Source organism: Emys orbicularis, chromosome 1 (genome assembly GCF_028017835.1).
Source record: "Emys orbicularis isolate rEmyOrb1 chromosome 1, rEmyOrb1.hap1, whole genome shotgun sequence".
NCBI classification, from domain to species: Eukaryota; Metazoa; Chordata; order Testudines; family Emydidae; genus Emys; species Emys orbicularis.
Window position 1 is genome coordinate 12,207,220 of NC_088683.1, and position 22,493 is coordinate 12,229,712.

General features: G+C 42.0%; 1 protein-coding gene across 1 annotated transcript in view; it reads right to left on the minus strand.

Moving 5' to 3' along the window:
* Positions 1 to 1,283: 1,283 nt before the first annotated feature.
* Positions 1,284 to 22,493, minus strand: part of MKLN1 (muskelin 1) — a 189,370-nt gene continuing 168,160 nt past the window's right edge. The window contains exons 16-18 of the mRNA XM_065416326.1: positions 10,184 to 10,286; positions 4,028 to 4,082; positions 1,284 to 1,405 (exon numbers count right to left, since the gene is read on the minus strand). Coding sequence (XP_065272398.1) covers positions 1,284 to 1,405; positions 4,028 to 4,082; positions 10,184 to 10,286 — 280 coding nt within the window. The remainder of the gene's footprint in view (positions 1,406 to 4,027; positions 4,083 to 10,183; positions 10,287 to 22,493) is intronic.

Here is a 22,493-nt window from a genome sequence, read left to right on the forward strand (position 1 = left end):
CATGCTTTCTGGCACTGAATTTAAGTATATGCTAACACTAGGTGCATGTGTCCTTCATTATACTTTACGGACACAGTGCAGCTCCAAGCCCTTAGGCCTACATACAAAGAATGTTTTCTGCAAGGGAGAAAATAAAGTCCACTTTCTGGACATATGCATTCAGCTTATTTTAATAAATCCATCCTTTAAACAAGGGGAGAGGCCTTTGTGCACAGAATAATTCTAAGATGCACTTAAATGAGCTGTGCTACATAGGACAAAGACAAAAAACAAGCTGTTGAGAACAATCCTCATTAAATTTCACATTCACACACAAATATACGCACAGAGCCAACATGTACGTAAACCCAGACGTGCTGCTTTGGAAAACTGCATCCAGACTGAAGTGCTGTAGAGGTGCAGCGTGTGCCTGGGGGATATGGAAGACCCAATTCTGTAGAACTCTACAAGGACTTGCAAAGTTTGTCATGAAAACAGCACAGGAGAGGCATAGACATAAAACCATCCCTGAAGAAATGCTTGTACCAGCACCTCCTGCACTCTATTTTCAAAGGTTTCTCTGAGGTTCAAACTTGACTGCCAGCTTTAAGTAGAAGGCTTCAGAGAATGGAAGCCAGGCATTTACAGTAGCACCAGCTAAATATTTATGTTCACACTCTATAGCAAATCCAATTACACGCTAGTCTTAGTCAGTTTCTCAGACTATAAGAGGGTGGCAAATTTGAGATATCCTCCTTCACACTGCACATTACAATTACAGGACTCAAGTCAATAAAGACACACATTACCTTAATGTACAGCAGTGTCCTGCTGCCAAGCTACACAACTGCTGTGAATAAAGCCAGTAGGGCAAAGCAAATGTCATGACTAGTTACAATCAAGCAAGAGGCATTTAAAAAAAACAAAAAAACAAAAAAAAACAAAGTAAAACCATCTTCAGTTTCAAGGAGACTGAAATATCTCAGCATTTCCCCTAAATGCAAAAAGGATGACTGCATGATTGATTTCTTCTTCTTACATTTGCTAACTCTTAAGTCAAAATCAGAAAATATATATACATATATATATATATATATATTTATTTTTATGTCAGTTACATTTTATTAGCCTAATTCAACAAGGGGAAAAACCTCAGGTATTCATTATACAAGTATAAAGCCCTATTCAAAGACCCAGGGGTCACTATATACTGCACACAGCAGTCAATCAATGCAGTAAAAAAAAAATTAAAATACTGAAAATGGATGCTTTTTTCTTCTTTCACATGTCCAGTGATTTTTCTGTCACAGTGTGATGAGGTCTACCAGGTTGCCTTTTGGAGGAGTCATGTTGTCAGGAAAGAAATTTACTAACGTATCAAAGAGCTGAGTTCTTTGCGCATAGGTATGGTCAACATCCGAAAATCCTGGGGGAGTGAGAAAGACAGGAAAAAATAAGTCAAATTTAAAACATGAAATAAATTAAGCAATGAAATACGCCAAGTATATACATTTTAAAGGAATGCGGAATATGTGCAATTCTCTCCTCATCCTCCTTTCTGAATACACCTCACTGCACTGGCTGTGACCAAAAGTCTTTCCCAACCTTGCGTCACACATCAGCATTAACAGTCCAGGCTGTTTATTCAGCCCTGCTATCCACTGCCACGAGTCTATCCATTATACATACTCTAAACCAGCCTGGAGTTGGTCTGTCTCACATTCAAGCCAACATCACTCAAGGGCAATGGATTTATATGTAGGGCCCTATCAAATTCATGGCCATGAAAAACACGTCACAGACCGTGAAATCTGGTCTCCCCACCATGAAATCTGGGTTTTTGTGTGCTTTTACCCTATGCTATACAGATTTCATGGGGGAGACCAGCATTTCTCAAATTGGGGTTCCTAACCCAAATGAGAGTTACGGGAGGGGGGGTGTCACAAGGTTATTTTAGGGGGGTTGCTGTGTTGCCACCCTTACTTCTGTGCTGCCTTCAGAGTTGGGCGGCCAGAGAGCAGCGGTCACTGACTGAGGGCACAGCTCTGCAAGCAACAGTGCAGAAATAAGGGTGGCAATACCATACGATGCCATCCTTACTTCTGCACTGCTGCTGGCGGTGGCTCTGCCTTCAGAGCTAGGCTCCCAGCCAGCAGCCACTGTTCTCCAGCTGCCCAGCTCTGAAGGCAGCACCGCCACCACCAGCAGCAGCGCAGAAGTAAGGGTAGCAGTACTGCAACCCCCCCACGATAACCTTGCAACTCCCCCCCCCCCCAACACACACACACACACACACACACACACCCACCCCTCCCTCTCCTTTTTGGGTCAGGATCCCCTATAATTACAACACCATGAAATTTCAAACTTAAATAGCTGAAATCATGAAATTTACCATTTTTTAAATCTTATGACTGTGAAATTGACCAATATGGACCATGAATTTGGTAGGGCCCTATTTATATGTACTGGAACTTCCTCTCTAATTTCTACAATTCACACCACTGGTATCCCAAAGGGGTCACTTTTCAATCATAATTAATTATTACGTACATGAATCCAGACTTGTCACATTGACTGAAACAAGGGGAATTTTCCTTTAAAAAGATACAGGACACACAAAGAAAGGTGCAACATATCCACATTGTTACAATGTAGATATTAATCTTAACAGGACTAAAAAGAAAAATACCTTCGTGTATTACCTTAATCATGTACTGCAAAATATTGGAATACCATGTTATCCAATTAAGAAATAAAGACAATTTAGATGCTTTCTAAAGTTACCATTTTTTTTAAATCAAAGGGGAAAATAATCTACTAAAATACAATTTAAGTATTCAGTTTCTTTAAAACCATATACGTGCTCTTTATGGGAAATCTAACTCTGTGGCTCATACACAGTGAGAGTGTTACAGTAGATGATTCCTTGGCACCACTGTGATAAAGGCTAATTCGCCTTGTTACATTAGAACAAAAAAATTGGAAACTCTCAACCTCTGGTGTCAAGGAGTTTTTATTTAAAAACTCATCTTAGAAAAATGTAGTATCTGTTGATAATGCTTAAACAAGATCAGCACAACCTCCTCATCCATTTGGACAAACTGCAGTCTTTTTTTTCCCTACCCTATTAATTCTTGAGGTGCAAATTGCCAATTCGGCTAACACCAAAATGATCAGTGCTTACACAGTATGAAACCAGGAACTGCTAGGCAGCACAGAGTTAGAAAAACGAAAGCCAAGTAATGCCTCTGGCCTTCTCATAGGTCAATCTCCAAATTATCATTCAAATAACCATGAAAAATATCTTGTTATTGGATGTCAGGGGAAACCAATTATGTTTTGGGAGTTCTTGTTTTTGTAAGTTTACAACATTGTCATCTTTATTATTCTTGACATTCTGTCCAAAGAGCCAGTTTTGCAAAGAACAAACAACTAAATTGCTCTAGGAACTGCACTGTGTTTTCACACCAAACAGAAATCTGTAACCATGCTGCTGGATTCCAAAATGACACGACACAAGTTCCTTTCTTTTGACCAAGGCTTCTGCTTATTTGGGTAATGGCGCAGCATATGGTGTAACAAGAGCTGCAAAATGATCCACTGAGACCTGAATTTGAGACCACTGATGACTGCTGTTTTAAAAATGGGCTTGAGGCAATAAACACTATTGAATAGAAATGTTCCTTCTCAAATATTTAAAGGCACTTTTCGGAGAAAAGGTGGGCGAGGTAATCTCTTTTATTGCTCTTTTATTATCTGAAGAAGAACTCTGGGTAAGCTTGAAAGCTTGTCTCTCTCTTTCAAACAAAAGTTGGTCCAATAAAAGAAACTATTTCACCCATCTTGTCTCTCTAATATCCTGGGACCAAAAGCTGTAACAGGGCATAAAGGCACTTAACCCTTTTACAGTCTGAATGTGCTAACACGTTTGTGGCCTACACCTGTTTCACCTCAATAGCAATAGCAGAAGTCTTATCACAGTAATAAACCTGGCTACACTTTGTGGTCTTAGCATAATTCATCTCTGGTTCATTATAATACTCACCCAGAGTGGTGAAATCTGAACCAGACTTGAACAGTGCTGAAGCAAGAAGCTGAAACTGTGGGAAAAAAACAAGGGCCAAACAAATTATCCAGATGTCTACATAAGGCAAACAAAAGCTTCTTAAAACAGCAAATTGCATTAAAGGTGGCCTGTGCTGTGTTTACCTAGCACAATGTTCATTCAGATGTATGGTACCGTGGTTGTCATAACAGAGGCAGGCAGAGCCATACAGGATTTTGCGACTGCATTTTTTTAAAACTATAAATATAGATTTTACATGTGTCCATTCCTCCTTTTCCCTTCGGCTTTAAGTGAATTCAGTGTTTAAAATTTAGCATAAATGTCATGAAAGGCAACATTCAGAGCCCTAGAGATAAAAGTCCTACTTATCCAAAGAAGACACACATCATAAAGGTAATGCAAGCGCCTCCTGAACTACCCCTCCAGATCATTTCTGTCTTGGAATGGCCCCTTCTAGATACGAGTTATGAGTGTGATACGGTCTCCATGCCCATTCAATCCTTGGTTGCCCAGCTGAGACAACTAAGGGTGCCAATTAGCACTGAATGAGATAGATGTTTGTGATGTGCAGAAGGAACGTGACTACAACCACCAACTTTTGTTCATAGGCCACGCAACCTTTAAATGGTTAGTAACTTCTGGTCACTACTAACCTGGGCCTGATCATCCATATCCCAGTGCCAACCCCCATCCATTCAGTCCCATAAGTTTTGGGTTTTTCATTAAAAGATTCTCAGGCTGGGAGCATGAGACTCAAGAGCGAGAATGCAACAAGAATAACTTCAACGTAGTAATAGCCATCCTTCATGTCTGCACCCTTCAGCTATCGGGAGGCAGCTATGAATAGCAACCCCCCCTTCACCATACCACTAGTCGCCAATTAGCAGAGCTATACAAACAAATTGAGTAATTAATGTTTCCATAAAGTTTTAATCAGTCCCTTAAGGCCCTTTATCATTTCTGTTGACCTTCCTCCTGTTCGCCTGCATCCCTCTGGTACTCAGATGTGCAGATTCCAAAGGAAGGGTGAGGTACGCACATACATAAAACAGAACTAAATCAATCATTAAGCTTAGTGCGCTTGCAGTGCTAAAGATGAGCTTCATTGCCACTGCAAATGGCAATGTATGAAAGAGTGATTCTGGCCCTGATTCAGCAAGGTGCTTATTTATTATTTGTATTATCCATGGGCCTACGAGCCCCAGTCACGGACCAGGACCTGCTTGTGCTAGGTTCTGCACAAATCGAACAACGAGAACTTACAATCTAAGTATAAGACAAGAGTAAAACAGACAAATACAGACAGAGGAATATAAGGAAACAATGAGACAATATTGGTCAGTATCAAAGGCTGTGGTCTTAGCCCACCAGCAGCCTAACCACTGTCAAATTTTTTGACGGCATCAGGAAAAGGGAGTTTAAAGAGGGATCTGAAGGGGAACAATAAAGTGGCTTTACAAATATTTGCAGGGACCTCTTCCCAAGCTGGAGGAGACCAGCTTTACCCCTGCAGCTCCGGGCTGAAGGGAGCATGCTCAGTTGCTCTGTGGGGATGGCACATGTGCAGTCCAGTCATACTTAGGAGCTAGGAGAGGCGCAAGCAAACTCAGTGTGGATGGACTCAGATTTTAGCAGCTACCGTCTCAGAGGTCTCTACTGAGCATGTGCAAACTGCAATTTTTCAAAAGGTCTATAACTTAGCAAAATTTGGGCAGATTTTTGTAGAGATTTCAAAAGGCACATCCCTGACACAAGATCACCACCTCCCTGTTACCCAGGCCAAATTCAAGTTCTTGTTCCAAAGCATAGGGGAGCTGGAGCTCTTCAAAGAAAAGGTCACCAGTATTTATTTTTTCCCCCCAACATGGGCAAAACACACTTTTCCCTAGCCTTGTTCTCAGAAATGGCTGACCTGTTTCAGCTGGAGTTTTCCCAAAAATTTCAAACTGAGGCAGACAACTGGCATGGAAAATTTCAGCTCAAATGGTTACAGTTTGGCAAAGTTACTCACAATTGAAAAAATGGTCTTATAATGGGAAGTGTCGGGAAATAATTATAAGCAGATCTACCCAGTCCTGCCTATACATAGCACCGCCTACAGCCTAGCATAAAACATTTCCTTCTTTAGTTACAATGCATTGCTCCTTCTACATCTTCTGAGTGTGACTGATTCTTTTCATTTATACAGTTACCTTGAACCTATTTATAGAGTGATCATGTGTCCCCACTCAAGTTCACTTTCCAGTGTTAGGTAAGTTCCACTCTCAAGCTTGCCCTACAGAATTATTTTACTCTCCATTCCTTACTTATGTTCTGTGTTTTCTCTAGGTTTGTTTATATCCTCCTGAACAGTAACATTCCAGGTATAGTTACATTAAAGCTCAAGAAACTACTGCCTCTGGAGCGTAGTAGGTGACCTGCTAAGGTTTACATGAATTAATAGCACTGGATTTTTTCCTGTCACAGCAGCACCAGACTGGGAGCTTATATTTAGCTTCTAATTTTATCATCCTTAGGTCTGAATCACTCCTTTTCAGATGCATGAATTTGGGGACAGCTGTGTTGTTTATATGGAATAGGAAAAATATATTTGCACTTTTTTTTTTTAAACCAGTATTAGCAAATTTCAGTATCTAGTATGCCTTTCATCTCATCTGCCAGGAAGCCACACCACACACTGGTGCAGTAATCAATAGCTTTCTATTTGCCCTGGAGACGTGCTAGTCACCTCACCTACGAGCACACCACAACTGTCAGGTCTCCAGGCCAGTAAGATAGAGACCCATTTCTATCTGAGAAGCTGATGAACTGCCTGGAGGGATCCAACATGACTTCAAGTGGGATCACCACTAATCTGCGCAAGTCAGAACCACATTACAAATCTGTTGTGTTGGTGAGCGACAGCACAGCCAGGATCTATACATGGCCCGTGGGGGCAACGTAATGAGCATTCATGTGCTAAATGAGGCCAAGAGGTTCTCAGCTACATTCCAGAATTTAAAAAATAAGAGAAAATAAAAAATATAATTCGCTTAACCGGATAAAGTCATAACAAATGCTGAAATTCTGGAGGTGCCATGCTGGCTCTCATTCACACTACATTAAACAAAATTAGTTACCAAAGCCAGAGCAAGTTTCTCAAGAACAAATTGTCTGTTTTCTTTGGCACTCAACTCAAAACAGCTGAAAAGATATGAAATGAAGTTTAAAAAATGAAAGGATCCTTTTATGCAGAATTTTACCTTGGTGCAATCTTTTACAGCAATGCTTACAAACCTCTGAAATTTGTGGTTCACAACGTGAACACCAACTGACACTGAACACCACAAACAATCACACTACACTATATCAGGGACAAATCCAATCAGCTTGCTGCTTTGCAGAGTGAATGCGAGTTGGTTGGAGACAGAGCAGAGATGGGGGAAGGTAAAGGAGAGAGGAAAGACAGCCGTAAGAGGAGCTCTGAAGAGAATCAAACTTAGCAGTCCTACAATGCTGAGCTATATTCAGCACACACAGCGTCAACAAGATATACTGCCCTTGCTATGAAATAGACCACATTTGTTATAGGTGGTGCCAGGGATTATGCAGGCATCTGTGCTGGGAAACAATGAAACTTCTGCTTCAATTTTGATGCAAAATATGGCATCAGTGCTGAGAACACCACACAGGAGCCATTTGGAGATGTAGTGCCAGTGCCAGAAGCCAACTCAATGAGATAACTGGAAGGGAAATTGACGTCATGGAAATATACCCAGTCAGTATCAGGGCAGCGTGGGCATAAAGCCATCTGACTGGCAGCTCTGTTCTGATACAACAAGTCGATGAGAGTTGAAGCTATTGGAACAGAAAAGATTGTAAAGGAAGAAGTTGCAGAAGGTTTTCAGCAGCTGCTCTAACTCTGCTAAACAGTAAATATTGATCTGGCAAAGAGAAGCAAGAGGAAAGAGGTCAAAAAATTCAAGCATTAGGCCTGCAAAGAAACGAGGTGTAGTGAAATTACAACTATTATCCTGAAAAGCCAGAGAGCGGCTTAGGGCCCTGCACATCAGTATTGAAACCCTTCCCTGGAATCACAGGTTCACACGGTAACATGGTCAACTCAAACATTTCATGCTTGCAAGGTAGATAAATTGAATAGCGTGCAGTTTACTGTGCGAGTATCTTGCAGAGACTTTGTGAAAGTATTGTGAAATATTTTGGGATCCTCTATGCACTATATGAAATTTAATTCAAATACTTTTCAGGTTGAAAAATAGTAAGAATTTCCTGTTATTTTTCTTCCTATTCCTGTCCCAAACAAGAGAAAAGATGTGAAGGTAGCTAATATGAGTCAATTTCAGTGTGAAACTCATAATTCAGACATGTTGTATGGATATGTTATCTATTAAATTTGGCAACAACCTTAGCATGTCAATTATGTTACTGAAAATGAATTGCAATCTATGATAAAGTAATTAAACAACAATTTCCAGGATCCTGAGACAAGCAAATTATTTTCCAAAGTCCTGTCACCCTATAACCCCAGCACCATATTGCATATGGCCTTCAGTAACAGCCCCACAAAAACAAAGCTTTTAGAGGCTCTACTTAGACAATTTCTATTTGCTTAGATTACATGATCTAGCCAGCACGCTAAGGGGCTTTGATCAGAGACTCCCCAAGTTCTTATCACAGCTTTGATACTGACTTGACACATGAACTAGGGCAAGACATTTAGTTACTGAGCCCAATTCTTGTCTCATACCAGCTTTACAGCTGTAACTATCCACTGACTTCAGTGGAGCTACTTCTCATTTGCACCAATGTAAGGAAAGTAAGGAACACCCTAACCAGTTAAAATGGGGCAACTGAGACAGCGTGATAAGGGTTACATGTTTGTACAGCATTTTGAAGGTCCGAAGTACTATACATAACTGCACATAGAAGCAAAACCCAAAAGCTTATCCTAAACTTCATAAGTTCAGTAAGTTATCTAGGGCTGCTACTAGACTTCATTAAACTCTTTTGTAAAGTGACATATGTAATGGAGAGAGGCTGTCTGAAATTCCTATCAGCTCTTGGGAACTTATTGCTTCATTTGTGCTTTGGGAACAAACTTACTCCTGGAAAAACCAAATATGTGCACTGAAAAATGCGATAAGGCCATATAAAAGCCTTAGTGATCAACATACATAAAAAAAATCCAGAGTGAGAAATATATCTTCTGGAGAAGAGCTCAATTTTTTCCTTCAGAGACATTTAAATATGTACAACCCAAATGAAAACATATCCTGAGAACATCACCTTCAGGGGAGATGTCTGATATCAGAGAATCCTTTTACATCTTCTTAATATAACATAATAGCAGCATTTCCTTTTATTGGGTGCAATATAATGCACTTTCCATAGCACAACCAACCAACTAACTATAAGCCTGTGCCATTTGCTACAGAGTTTATATTTCATTAAAACCCCCAAACACAAGACAGCCCATTAGAATTAAATCTAAGGTCCCCGCTGCATGCAGTTTTTTACTGATAGCTATTTTGGTATGGGGTGTGGAGTTTTTAAAAAATAGAAATAGTTATACTGGTACATCCCCTAGCTTAGATGCAGTTATACTGGCATAAAGGTGCCTTACACTGGTGTAGCTATTCCCATATATAAGAGTACGTCTATACTACCCACCGGATTGGCTGGTAGTGTTCGATGTATCGGGGATCAATTTATCGCGTCTCGTCTGGACGCGATAAATCGATCCGCGAATCGACGCCCGTACTCCACCTTGGCAGGAGTAAGCGGAGTCGACGAGGGAGCCACGGCAGTCGACTCGCCGACGTGAGGACAGCCAGGTAAGTTGAACTAATAGCGTAGCTGAAGTTGTGTATCTTAGTTCGAACCCCCCCGCTAGTGTAGCCCAGGCCTAAGGGGAATAAGCTATACTGGTATAAGCACTTTCATATCAGTATAACTGCAACCACATTAGGGAGTTGTACCTCTAACTATTCTAGTATAGTTAAAGAAATACATGTGTGTAGACAAGGTCTAAGAAAACCTAAGAACTCTAAAAGTTCCACAGTATGCACCTTTACATTCTATTTTTTTTTTTTTTTAACTAAAAAAAAAAAAAAAGGAAGTAGTTTTCACCCTTACCTCTTTTGTCTCCTCAGGGTCAGAATGATCCACAGTTACATACAAGTCATTCTGTAAGTATTTCAGTGCACTGAGTGGATCAGTTTGGGCCTTTTCTTCAAACCTGTAAAATGGAAGGAGATAAGCAACTTGTATGTGATTATAAGACACACTCAAAGCAAGCACTGTTTTCATTTACTTTGAGCTCAGTTACTAAACACACTCCCTACTCTTTTATGGGAGCAAAAGTCACACATGCAAATTGTTCAGTGATAGCTGCTTAAAGCACATGAATTCTATGACAGCTCAGCCCCCTCCTGCTAGAAGTCTGGGTACAGAAGCAGCATTCTAAGGTGCTCAGGGAAATCAAAGCTAGCGACTTTGATCCCTTTGCTAAAACAACCAAGTATCTCAAAGCTGTATAAGTTGTTGTTCATAAGGTACTCTGTACTAAAACATTAGGCAAATAAGCGTGGTGTATCCATTTCACACAGAGATAAACTGAGGCATGAGGAAGTGAAGTCACTTGCCCAAACAGCAGATTCAGAGATAGAAATTTTGAGTTCTAACAGACACTACCTACAATCAAGACACAATGTCCAAAACCTGATCTAACCGCCTTTAAAAAACCAATAGCACATTTTCATCCAAAATATTCCCTTAGGAATGAATATAAGGGCTGCAAATGTCTTAAAAGTATGGTATTCCGGCACCCACCGACCAAAAGGGAATAAACCTAAGACTTCAAGTTGGTCTGACCCAAAGACAAATGAATGGACAGACTGGACAATCTTGCTTTGGAGATTGATTCTCTCAGTTACACAGACTTTTCATTAGGTTGCTTGAAGAATTAGTTTCCCCCCATGTCATTAACTGAAAGACCCCTCCAGTTCTATGGTTTGTAATATTGATCGAAGCAGCCACTCTCAAACAGACAGCATGTTTACAAGTCACAAAAGAAGCTGCTGTGACTCTTCTGTACCAAAAGCACTTAGCAATTGTTATCTACCTTGTTCATTGTGGATCTTGGGAGGACAGAACTTGGGATAACCTGCTTCAGAAAGCACGGGTCTTTTTAGAAGCTAAACAGAGACTTCACTGCAATAGTAGCAATAAGGTTTCCTTCTTCTATAGGCCACTCACACTTGAACAGGTCTGACATTCCACCCAGTAGAGGGCAGTGATGACACATCAGCGACAATAAGGTTTCCTTCTTCTATAGGCCACTCACACTTGAACAGGTCTGACATTCCACCCAGTAGAGGGCAGTGATGACACATCAGCGACAATAAGGTTTCCTTCTTCTATAGGCCACTCACACTTGAACAGGTCTGACATTCCACCCAGTAGAGGGCAGTGATGACACATCAGCCAACATAGTTCTCAGTTTAAAAAGAATGACAGCAATTTTTTTTCAAACAGATGAAGTTTTATATCTACATTTTTCAACGGGCTGAACCTCAATGCCAACCTAATTGTGCTATGCTAAGGAGTTTCTTCAGTCTTGGCTTAGAATATCTCCTTTGATCAGTGTGGATAAAACTGGTTTAAAATTAAAAAAAAAAATCTGTTTCTTTACATTGTATTTTATTTAAATTAAATACATTTTATTTTTTTTAAATAAATGTATTGGAAATTGTGACAACATATGTTAAGGCCTAAACTTACTATGACTTATTAAAATTAATTAAATAAAAGTATTTCAAGCATCACATTTGCTGCCAAAGTTTTAAAGAAAGTTAGACTACTGAACTGATTGAAGTTACTGGATAAGCACCTGGAACCAGAGTTTGCTGAAGTGCGCTAGCCTCTTCTGCAATTGCAGAGAGAATATTTTCTTTATTTCAGTTTATTCAATTCAATGACTAGTTCATTCTAAGTTGAGACACCGATTGTGAGTTGAAGCAAGAAAGCTTGTTCTCCTCTTCCACTCTACAAATAAAAATGAGGTAAGGGGATGAGATCTACTAGTTCTAAAATCTTGAAGGTCATGGTGGCCAGAAACAACCAGTTCAATTCACTAACTACAGATATACTTCCTCTACTTAACCAATTAGTTTTAAAAGCAAAACATGTTTTGACTCTTTCTTATGTATCCAGCGCATTTAAGGTAGCTTTATTTAACTAACAGAACAATTTAAAAATACTTTTTTTGGTCATGAATTTAAAAAAAAAAAATCAACCAATAATTAACAAATGCATCATTCGCCATTTTCTAAAAAGTAAAAATTAAGAAACTGAATACATTTATGTTAAGCAATAACTGCTTAAATAAAATGTGCATATAGTATATCCTTTTGGTTAGCAAAAAGGATCAAATTTAGTTGCAAATCAATATGTATTAATGGTTACCAACCAATGAGAATCAACCTTTCTTTACGAAAATAAAGATACAGGTGCAAAACATGATTATATTAAATTATTTAAAATCAAGCTTACTGCTTGCTAATTTAAATCATTATAATTATATAAATGATTTTGGTTTAAATCAAGTCACTCTGTCTTTGATTATCTCCTTCCTTTAAAAAAAAGTTCACACCTTTTAGGAAGCTGCATGGACGGTCCAAAGGCAGAAGGAACCATGAATTAGCAGTCAAAGGGTAGGAGAGATTGTTTGATGTGATCTTGACAGTATACCAGGACTCACCAGTAAGTGCTGGTTAAGCTTCAGCTCCATTTCATATGACTAGAGGCCTCAGATATTGTACAGTATAAAAGAGGACATTCAAGCCCAAATTTTCAAAGTAATTTTCAAACCTGAGCATGTCTGACTATGCAAATCTACCTCTTCATGCACTGTTTTCTACATGGCCATTTGAAAAAAGAGTTCTTACTGAAAAGCTAAACTGAAACTTTAGCTAATAGCTGCATGATACGAGCACATACTTCTACTGCACAGTACGACATCACAGAATGCTGCCATTTCCCCAGGGGATGGTTCCAATCTCCATTTATAGTAACTACACAAAATGTAGAGCTAGATTCACGCTATCAACTAATGAACGCAGTCATCCTCAATAGAAGCATTCAGCTAATCAAAATACCAACTGAACTGTATCTGTCATTTTACCATGAACCTAGTCCTCATCTCCCTATCATGAGAATAACCGACACCAAAAAAATAGGACTAATAAAAAAAAGTCCACCCCCCCCCAAAATCAACCTAACAGAGCTGGGCTCTGGAGAAGAAGCAATAAAAAGGGTTGCTAGGGGAGTGCCTCTTGTCCCAATGCCTCCTCACCTATTTGCTATAAAGCAGCAGTGACTCTGAAATAGCACAGACCATTTGTAAACCTGTCCTTAATAAATCACTTACCCATAGCCTTAAGCATGAGTCAAAACAAAGATGCCTTTAATGAAGGTGAAATCACCCTCAAGCTGTACTATTATTAAGGCTGATGGGGAGCAAGAAGGGCACTTACTCCATATGATGCATTAGCACCTTCTTTAAAACAAGAGATCCAGGGCCCACTCTAGGACACACAGTGCCTAAAACACTTCAGATAAGAGGCATATCATAATCATCTCTAGACCACCACCAGCAGGAACAGATTATTTCTTAAGATCTTGTCATCATGTGTATGTCCCAAACGAGAGAGAGAAAAAATGCAGGATCTCCAATTTTATGGTCTTTCTGCAAGTGGTTTCATTTAAGAAAGTTTCTAGCTTTCTCCCTCGCTACCATCCTTCACAAGGTATGTTTCACAATTGACAGGCCCCCCTGCGTTGTTAGCAGAGCCTTGCAGAAAATATGTTCCTAGCTAAACAGCAGCGATGGTGTGAACTAACTCCCACCACGACTATTATGAAGAAGTGTTGAATCTTTGTCTGTCCAAGGCTTTAGCACAGCTTGATGACACAGCAATGCTCCTATCTGCACTACAAAATATAATTGTGTTGGAGATAACCATAATGTAATCAGCTTTAATGAAAACTAGGGCTGTCAAGCAACTAAAAAAAATTAATCGCGATTTATCGCACTGTTAAACAATAATAGAATACCATTTATTTAAATATTTTTGGATGTTTTCTACAATTTTCAAATATATCAATTTCAATTACAACACGGAATACAAAGTGTACAGTATTCACTTTATATTTATTTTTGATTACAAGTATTTGCACTGTAAAAAAACAAAAGAAATAGTATTTCAATTCACCTAATACTGTAACAATCTCTTTATCATGAAAGTTGAACTTACAAATGTAGAATTATGTAAAAAAACTGCATTCAAAAATAAAACAATGTAAAACTTTAGAACCTACAAGTCCACTCAGTCCTACTTCTTGTTCAGACAATCGCTCAGACAAACAAGTTTGTTTACATTTGCAGGAGATAATGCTGCCCACTTCTTGTTTACCAGAAAGTGAGAACAGGCATTCTCATGGCACTGTTGTAGCCGGTGTCGTAAGATATTTACGTGCCAATTATGCTAAAGATTCATATGTCCCTTTATGCTTCAACCATCATTCAGGGGACATACGTCCATGCTGATGACTGGTTCTGCTCGATAACAATTCAGAGAAATGCGGACCGACGCATGTTCATTTTCATTATTTGATTCAGATGCCACCAGCAGAAGGTTGATTTTCTTTTTTGGTGGTTCAGGTTCTGTAATTTCCACATCAGAGTGTTACTCTTTTAAGACTTCTGAAAGCATTCTCCACGCCTCGTCCCTCTCAGATTTTGGAAGGCACTTCAGATTCTTAAATCTTGGGTCGAGTGCTGTAGCTATCTTTAGAAATCTTCTTTGTGTTTTGTCAAATCTGTAGTGAAAGTGTTCTTAAAATGAACATGTGCTGGGGTCATCATCCGAGACTGCTATAACATGAAATATATGGCAGAATGTGGGTAAAACAGAACAGGAGACATACAATTCTCCCTCAAGGAGTTCAGTCACAAATTTAATTAACGCATTATTTTTTTTTAACAAGCGTCATCAGCATGGAAGCAAGTCCTCTGGAATGGTGACCGAAGCATGACGGGGCATCCGAATTTTTAGCATACCTGGCAAGTAAATACCTTGCAATACCGGCGACAAAAGTGCCATGCAGATGCCTGTTCTCACTTTCTGGTGACATTGTAAATAAGAAGAGGGCAGCAGCATCTCCTGTAAATGTAAACAAACTTGTTTGTCTTAGCGATTGGCTGAACAAGAAGTAGGACTGAATGGATTGTAGGCTCTGAAGTTTTATATTCTTTTGTTTTTGAGTGCAGTTATAACACACACAAAATCTACATTTGTAAGTTGCACTTACAAGTACTGTAGTGCAATCTCGGTCGTGAATGAGGTGAATTGAAAAATACCATTTCTTTTGTTTATCATTTTTACAGTGCAGATATTTGTAATAAGAAATATACACTTTGATTTCAGTTACAACACAGAATACAATATATATGAAAATGTAGAAAAACATGCACAATATTTAATAAATTTCAGTTGGTATTCTATTGGTTAACAATGCGATTAAAACTGCGATTAATCATGATTAATTTTTTTAATCGCTATTAATTTTTTTGAGTTAATCGTGTGAATTAACTGATTAATTGACATCCCTAACGAAAACCAAATAAACTCCTGTAGCTCAGCTAGTGAATTACACAACAAACACAAAAGTGGAATGGGGAGAAAGTCTCTGCAAGTGGAAAAGAAATAATCAGTTTGCAGCCCTCAAGCATGAGGACTGCTATGCTTTGTAACTTTTTGATCCAGTTAACATAGCTGAAAGTGCTAGGGGGAAAATGGATCCTTCTAGCATGGGGCCACCACTTCCCCAATCACGTAACTCTGCAAGGGAGACCTCCCAAACAATATGGGGGCACTAGGACAAAGTGGTATCTTTGCCCTCCCTCCAATGTGGGCTTGGGAGAAAGCTGCAAAGAGAAGCAGGCCAGAGACTCCAGCCAAGGGGGGCAGAAGCAGCACTCAGAAAACAGGGGGTAAAATGGGGCCCAGCCAGGGCCACCCCTCCCTCCCTGCAAACTCCTGGACCCAGAATGGTAGAGAGGAGCAGAGAAGACCCTCTCTCCGCCACGCACTCTGGGGGCACTAGGACTTGATCGTGTCTCCCCTTCCCCAGGCACCATGCTGGCAGTGGCTTGGAAGAAAGCTGCAAAGTAAGAGCCAGCCAGAGACTACAGCCAGAATGAGCAAAGCACCCAAAGCAAGGATCTTTGGAGAACTTCCCCTAGTTTTGACTGGTCTTTCTCTGCCCTGTATTGATGGCAAGGGTTCGAGTAAACAGCCAGTCTCTTCATCCCAGCTTCACTCTTATCCTCTTCTCCCATTTGTCCCCCTCACCCCTCTTCCCTTCAGTGTCTCCTCTGTCCCTTCCCTTTAGCTTATCCCCTTCTAAGTAAACCCACCAACCTCCTCTACCAAAAAAATATGGAACTAATGTGACATTAATTTATCACTTTGTTCAATCTGCTTGTGTGTTTTTTCCCCTTCCCTCACTCTGTGTATATTTAGACTGTAAACTCTTTGGGGCAGGGACTCTGTTCTGTGTTAGTACAGTGCCTAACACAATGAGTCCCTGGTCCATGACTCGTGCTCTTAGGTACTATGGTAATATAAATAATGATATTATTTCAATGTTTTTAAATTCTGCTACATTTACTTGACAACAAGTTACAGAGGTAGCCTTTGGCCTGGTCTACACTATGACTTTAAATCGGATTTAGCCGCGTTAATTCGAATTAACCGTGCACCCGTCCACACAACGGAGCCATTTATTTCGAAATAAAGGGCTCTTAAAATCGATTTCTGTACTCCACCCCGACGAGCGGAGTAGCGCCAAAATCGATTTTGTCAATTCGAATTAGGGTTAGTGTGGCCGCAATTTGATGGTATTGGCCTCCGGGAGCTGTCCCAGAGTGCACCATTGTGACCGCTCTGGACAGCAATCTGAACTCGCATGCACTGGCCAGGTAGACAGGAAAAGCCACAGGAAAATTTGAATTTCATTTCCTGTTTGCCCAGCGTGGAGAGCACAGGTGACCACAGAGAGCTCAGCTCATCAGCACAGGTAACCATGCAGGCTGATAATCGAAAAAGAGCACCAGCATGGACCATACGGGAGGTACTGGATCTGATTGCTATATGGGGAGAGGATTCAGTGCTAGCAGAACTTCGTTCAAAGAGACGAAATGCCAAAACTTTTGAAAAAATCTCCAAGGGCATGATGGAGAGAGGCCACAATAGGGACTCAGATCAGTGCCGCGTGAAAGTCAAGGAGCTCAGACAAGCCTATCAAAAAACAAAGGAGGCAAACGGTCGCTCCGGGTCAGAGCCGCGGACATGCCGCTTCTACGCCGAGCTGCATGCAATTCTAGGGGGGGCCGCCACCACTACCCCACCTGTGACCGTGGATTCCGGGTCGGGGATAGTCTCATCAGCTACAGCTGAGGATTCTGCGGATGGGGAAGAGGAGGAGGAGGACGAGCTTGCAGAGAGCACCCAGCACTCCGTTCTCCCCAACAGCCAGGATCTTTTTCTCAGCCTGACTGAAGTACCCTCCCAAGCCAGTAGCCAAGACCATGACCCCATGGAAGGGACCTCAGGTGAGTTTACCTTTTAAAATATAAAACATGGTTTAAAAGAAAGCGTTTTTTAATGATTAATTTGCCCTGAGGACTTGGGATGCATTCGCGGCCAGTACAGCTACTGGAAAAGTCTGTTAACGTGTCTGGGGATGGAGCGGAAATCCTCCAGGGACATCTCCATGAAGCTCTCCTGGAGGTACTCCAAAAGCCTTGCCACAAGGTTTCTGGGCAGTGCAGCCTTATTCCGTCCTCCATGGTAGGACACTTGACCACGCCATGCTTGCAGCAAGTAATCTGGTATCATTGCCTGACAAAGCCTGGCAGCGTATCGTCCCGGTGTTTGCTGGCATTCAAGCAACATCCGTTCTTTATCTTGCTGTGTAATCCTCAGGAGAGTGATATCGCTCATGGTAACCTGGTTGAAATACGGGAACTTAATTAAGGGGACAGAGGTGGCCGTTCCTACTGGGCTGTTTGCCTGTGGCTGAAAAGAAATCCTTCCCTGCAGTTAGCCAAGCACGGGGGGGGGGGGGGGAGATTGGCCCTGAGCTTTTCGCGTTTGGCTAGCAGGGATCTTCCCTGTTACCAGCCACGCGGTCGGGGGAGGGGTACATTGATCATCCCAGGGAATTCATGGCGGGGGGGGGGGGGTTAGTTTGGTTTCTGCAGGGATCTTCCCTGATACCTGCCACGCGGTCGGGGGAGGGATAAAGCGATCATCCCAGAGAATTGGATGGGGGGGGGGGGTTAGTTTGTTTTCTGCTGCTGAAGGTCAACAGGAAAACCGCAGCAGTCAACAGGCTTTGCTTGGTATGTGGGAAAGGAGGGCGCAGAAGCCGAAAGACAATGGCTTACCATGGCTGCCTGCAAGCTGAATTCTGTTGCCCGGACCTGCGTCTGTGATCTCTTAACACCAAAGCCACAGGCACTCAATATGAAGATGGAAAATGCGACCTTGTACTGAAATCACATGTGCTATGTAATGTGAATAGTGTTTTTCACCATGAAAGAGTATAAGCATTGTTCTGTAAAATGTATCATTTTAAAAACTCCTCTCCTTTCTTTCAACCCTCCCTCCAGCAGCTGCAAATTTTTCAAGCCTCCCTCCTCCGTCCCGAAGGCTATCTCAGATAAGGCGCCGTAGAAAGAGGACGCGAGACGACATGTTCACAGAAATAATGGAATCCACCCGCAATGAAAGAGCTCATTTGAATTAGTGGAAGGACACTGTATCTAAATTTAGGAAAGATGCCAGTGAACGTGAGGTCTTGAGGGACGCTCGAGATGAGAGGTGGCAGGCTGCAACGCTGGGGCTGCTGCGTGAGCAAACGGACATGCTCCAGCGTCTGGTGGAGCTTCAGGAACGGCAGCAGGAGGATGACAGAGTGCCGCTGCAGCCGCTGTATAACCTCCCTCCCCCCTCACCATGTTCCATATCCCCCTCACCCAGACGTGTAAGAACGCGGGGGGGGAGGCTCCGTGCACCCTCCCACTCCACCCCGGTGGACAGCCCAACCAAAAGGCTGTCATTATATTGAATTTGTTCAGTGGCCTTTTACTTCCCTCCTATCCTCCTCCCAAACCTCACCCAGATTACCTTCTTGGTTCTCTCCCTATGTTTATAATCACTTAATAAAGAATACATGATTTTTAAACGGGGAGGGTGGGTTCCTTACAGAGAATGAATGAGTCAATAAAGGGGGCTGGTTTTCATAACAGAGTGCCGCTACAGCCCCTGTATAGCCCCCTCCCCCCACCATGTTCCATAGCCTCCTCACCCAGACGTGTAAGAACGCGGGGGGGGGGGGGGGGGGGGAGGAGAGGCACCGTACACCTTCCCATTCCACCCCAGTGGACAGACCAAGCAAAAGGCTGTCATTTTTTTAACCATTTTTTAATGGCCTTTTCCTTCCCTCCTCCCAAACCCCACCCGGGTTCCCTCCCTCTTTTTATAATCTATGAATAAAGAATAAATGATTTTTATACGATAGTGACTTTATTTTGGTTTGAAAGCAAGCTGGGGGAAGGGGGAGGGTGGGTTCCTTACAGAGAATGAGTCAATAAAGGGGGCGTGTTTTCATGAAGGAGAAACAAACTGAAATTTCACACTGTAGCTTGGCCAGTCATGAAACTGGTTTTCAAAGCTTCTCTGATGCACACTGCTTCCTGGTGTGCTCTTCTAATCGCCCTGGTGTCTGGCTGCGCGTAATCAGCAGCCAGGCAATTTGCCTCAGCCTCCCATCCTGCCATAAAGGTCTCCCCCTTACTTTCACAGAGATTGTGGAGCACACAGCAAGCAGAAATAACAATGGGGAGATTTCTTTGGCTGAGGTCAGAGCGAGTCAGTAGCGATCGCCAGCGACCTTTTAAACGGCCAAATGCACATTCTACCACCATTCTGCACTTGCTCAGCCTGTAGTTAAACAGCTCCTGACTCCTGTCCAGGCTGCCTGTGTATGGCTTCATGAGCCATGGCATTAAGGGGTAGGCTGGGTCTCCAAGAATAACTATTGGCATTTCAACATCCCCAACGGTCATTTTCTGGTCCGGGAAGTAAGTCCCTTGCTGCAGCCCTTTAAACAGAGTAGTGTTCCTGAAGACGCGAGCATCATGAACCCTTCCCGGCCAGCCCGCGTTGATGTTGGTGAAACGTCCCTTGTGATCCACAAGTGCTTGCAGCACCATTGAAAAGTACCCCTTGCGGTTTATGTACTGGGTACCCTGGTGCTCCGGTGCCAAGATAGGGATGTGGGTTCCATCTATCGCCCCACCACAGTTAGGGAATCCCATTGCAGCAAAGCCATCCACTATGACCTGCACATCTCCCAGAATCACTAGCTTTTGTAGCAGCACCTCAGTGATTGCTTTGGCTACTTGCATCACAGCAGCCCCCACAGTAGATTTGCCCACTCCAAATTGATTCCCGACTGACCGGTAGCTGTCTGGCGTTGCAAGCTTCCACAGGGCTATTGCCACTCGCTTCTCAACTGTGAGGGCTGCTCTCATCTTGGTATTCTGGCGCTTCAGGGCAGGGGAAAGCAAGTCACAAAGTTCCATGAAAGTGCCCTTACGCATGCGAAAGTTCCGCAGCCACTGGGAATCGTCCCACACCTGCAACACTATGCGGTCCCACCAGTCTGTGCTTGTTTCCCGGGCCCAGAATCGGCGTTCCATGCCTATAACCTGCCCCATTAACAGCGTGATCTCCAAAGCACCGGGTCCCGCGGTTCGATAGAATTCCATGTCCATATCCTCATTACTCTCGTTGCCGCGCTGCTGTAGCCTGCTCCTCGCCGCCTGGTTTTCCAGGTTCTTGTTCAGCATAAACTGCACGATAAGGCGCGAGGTATTTACAATGTTCATGACTGCTGTCTTGAGCTGAGCGGGCTCCATGCTTGCCATGGTATGGAGTCTGCAGTGTTCACCCAGGAAAAAAGGCGCGAAATGGTTGTCTGCCGTCCGTTGCTTTCATGCAGGGAGGGAGGGAGAGAGGGAGGGGTGAGGCTGTACCCAGAACCATCTGCGACAATGTTTTTGGTCCCATCAGGCACTGGGATCTCAACCCAGAATTCCAATGGGCAGGGGAGACTGCGGGAACTAGGGGATAGCTATGGGATAGCTACCCACAGTGCAACGCTCCAGAAATCGACGCTAGCCCCGGTACATGGACGCACACCGCCGAATTAATGTGCTTAGTGTGGCCGCATACAATCGAATTTATACAATCTGTTTCCCAAATTCGAATTATATAAATTCGGATTAATCCCGTAGTGTAGACGTACCCTTAGGCTTGCCTTTAATCAGTCTTAAATGGTTTGGTTACATTTTAACATTTCAGTTTCGCACCATTGCCATTTTATAGGTCTGAGTAAACAGGAGCAGCCAAATGGTTACCACTAAGCAAGTGTCAGTTCTATACACCTAGCAGATTCATAGAGCTTAAGGCCAGAGGAAACTATTATGATCTAGTCTGACTTTCTACATATGACAGGCCACAGAGCCGCACCAATTAACTTGTACGTTAAGCCCATAACTTCTGTTTGAGCTATACCAGATCTTTTAGAAAGATATTCACTTTTTCTTTTCTTTTTTTTAATTTATTAAACAGACTTCAAATGGGGAACCAACCAATATCCCCCTAGATAAGTTATTCCGATGGTTAAGTGCCCTCAAAGTTAAATAATTGCACCTTATTTCTAGTCTGAATTTGTCTAGCTTCAGTTTCCAACCCCTGGATCTCATTCTCCCTTTTTCTGCTATATTAAAGAGCCATCTACAATCAGAAATCTCATCCCCGCGTAAGTACTTGTAGACCTTCATCTTTCTTCTTAACCTTTTCTTTGATAAACCAACTAGGTCCATATGAATCCGAGAAACATTTTCGTGTGAACCAATAAGGGGGTAAATTTTCAGATGTGTAGGGGAATTTGGACACATGGCCTTGCTAACACCACTGGAAGCCATAATTGCCTACTCGAACGCTGCCTTAGGAATGTGTCACTGAATTCTTTAAGAGACAACAAGAATATCAGGGTTTATTTTGAAAAACAGCAAAAAATAATAGGGGAACCTATAACAACTTTCAAAGATTCTCCCTATTTCCCCCACAAAACTTCTATCCAGATACTCCATGAATGTTCAGTATACAATTCTGTATATGCTGAAAAATACACACGTGAAAAATAATTGGGAAACTTATAACCCGTTACATAATCAGGGGAATGATATATCTACAAAATAATGAAAGATAATATTCAAATTCTCTAAAAAGCTTTTGGAAAGGCT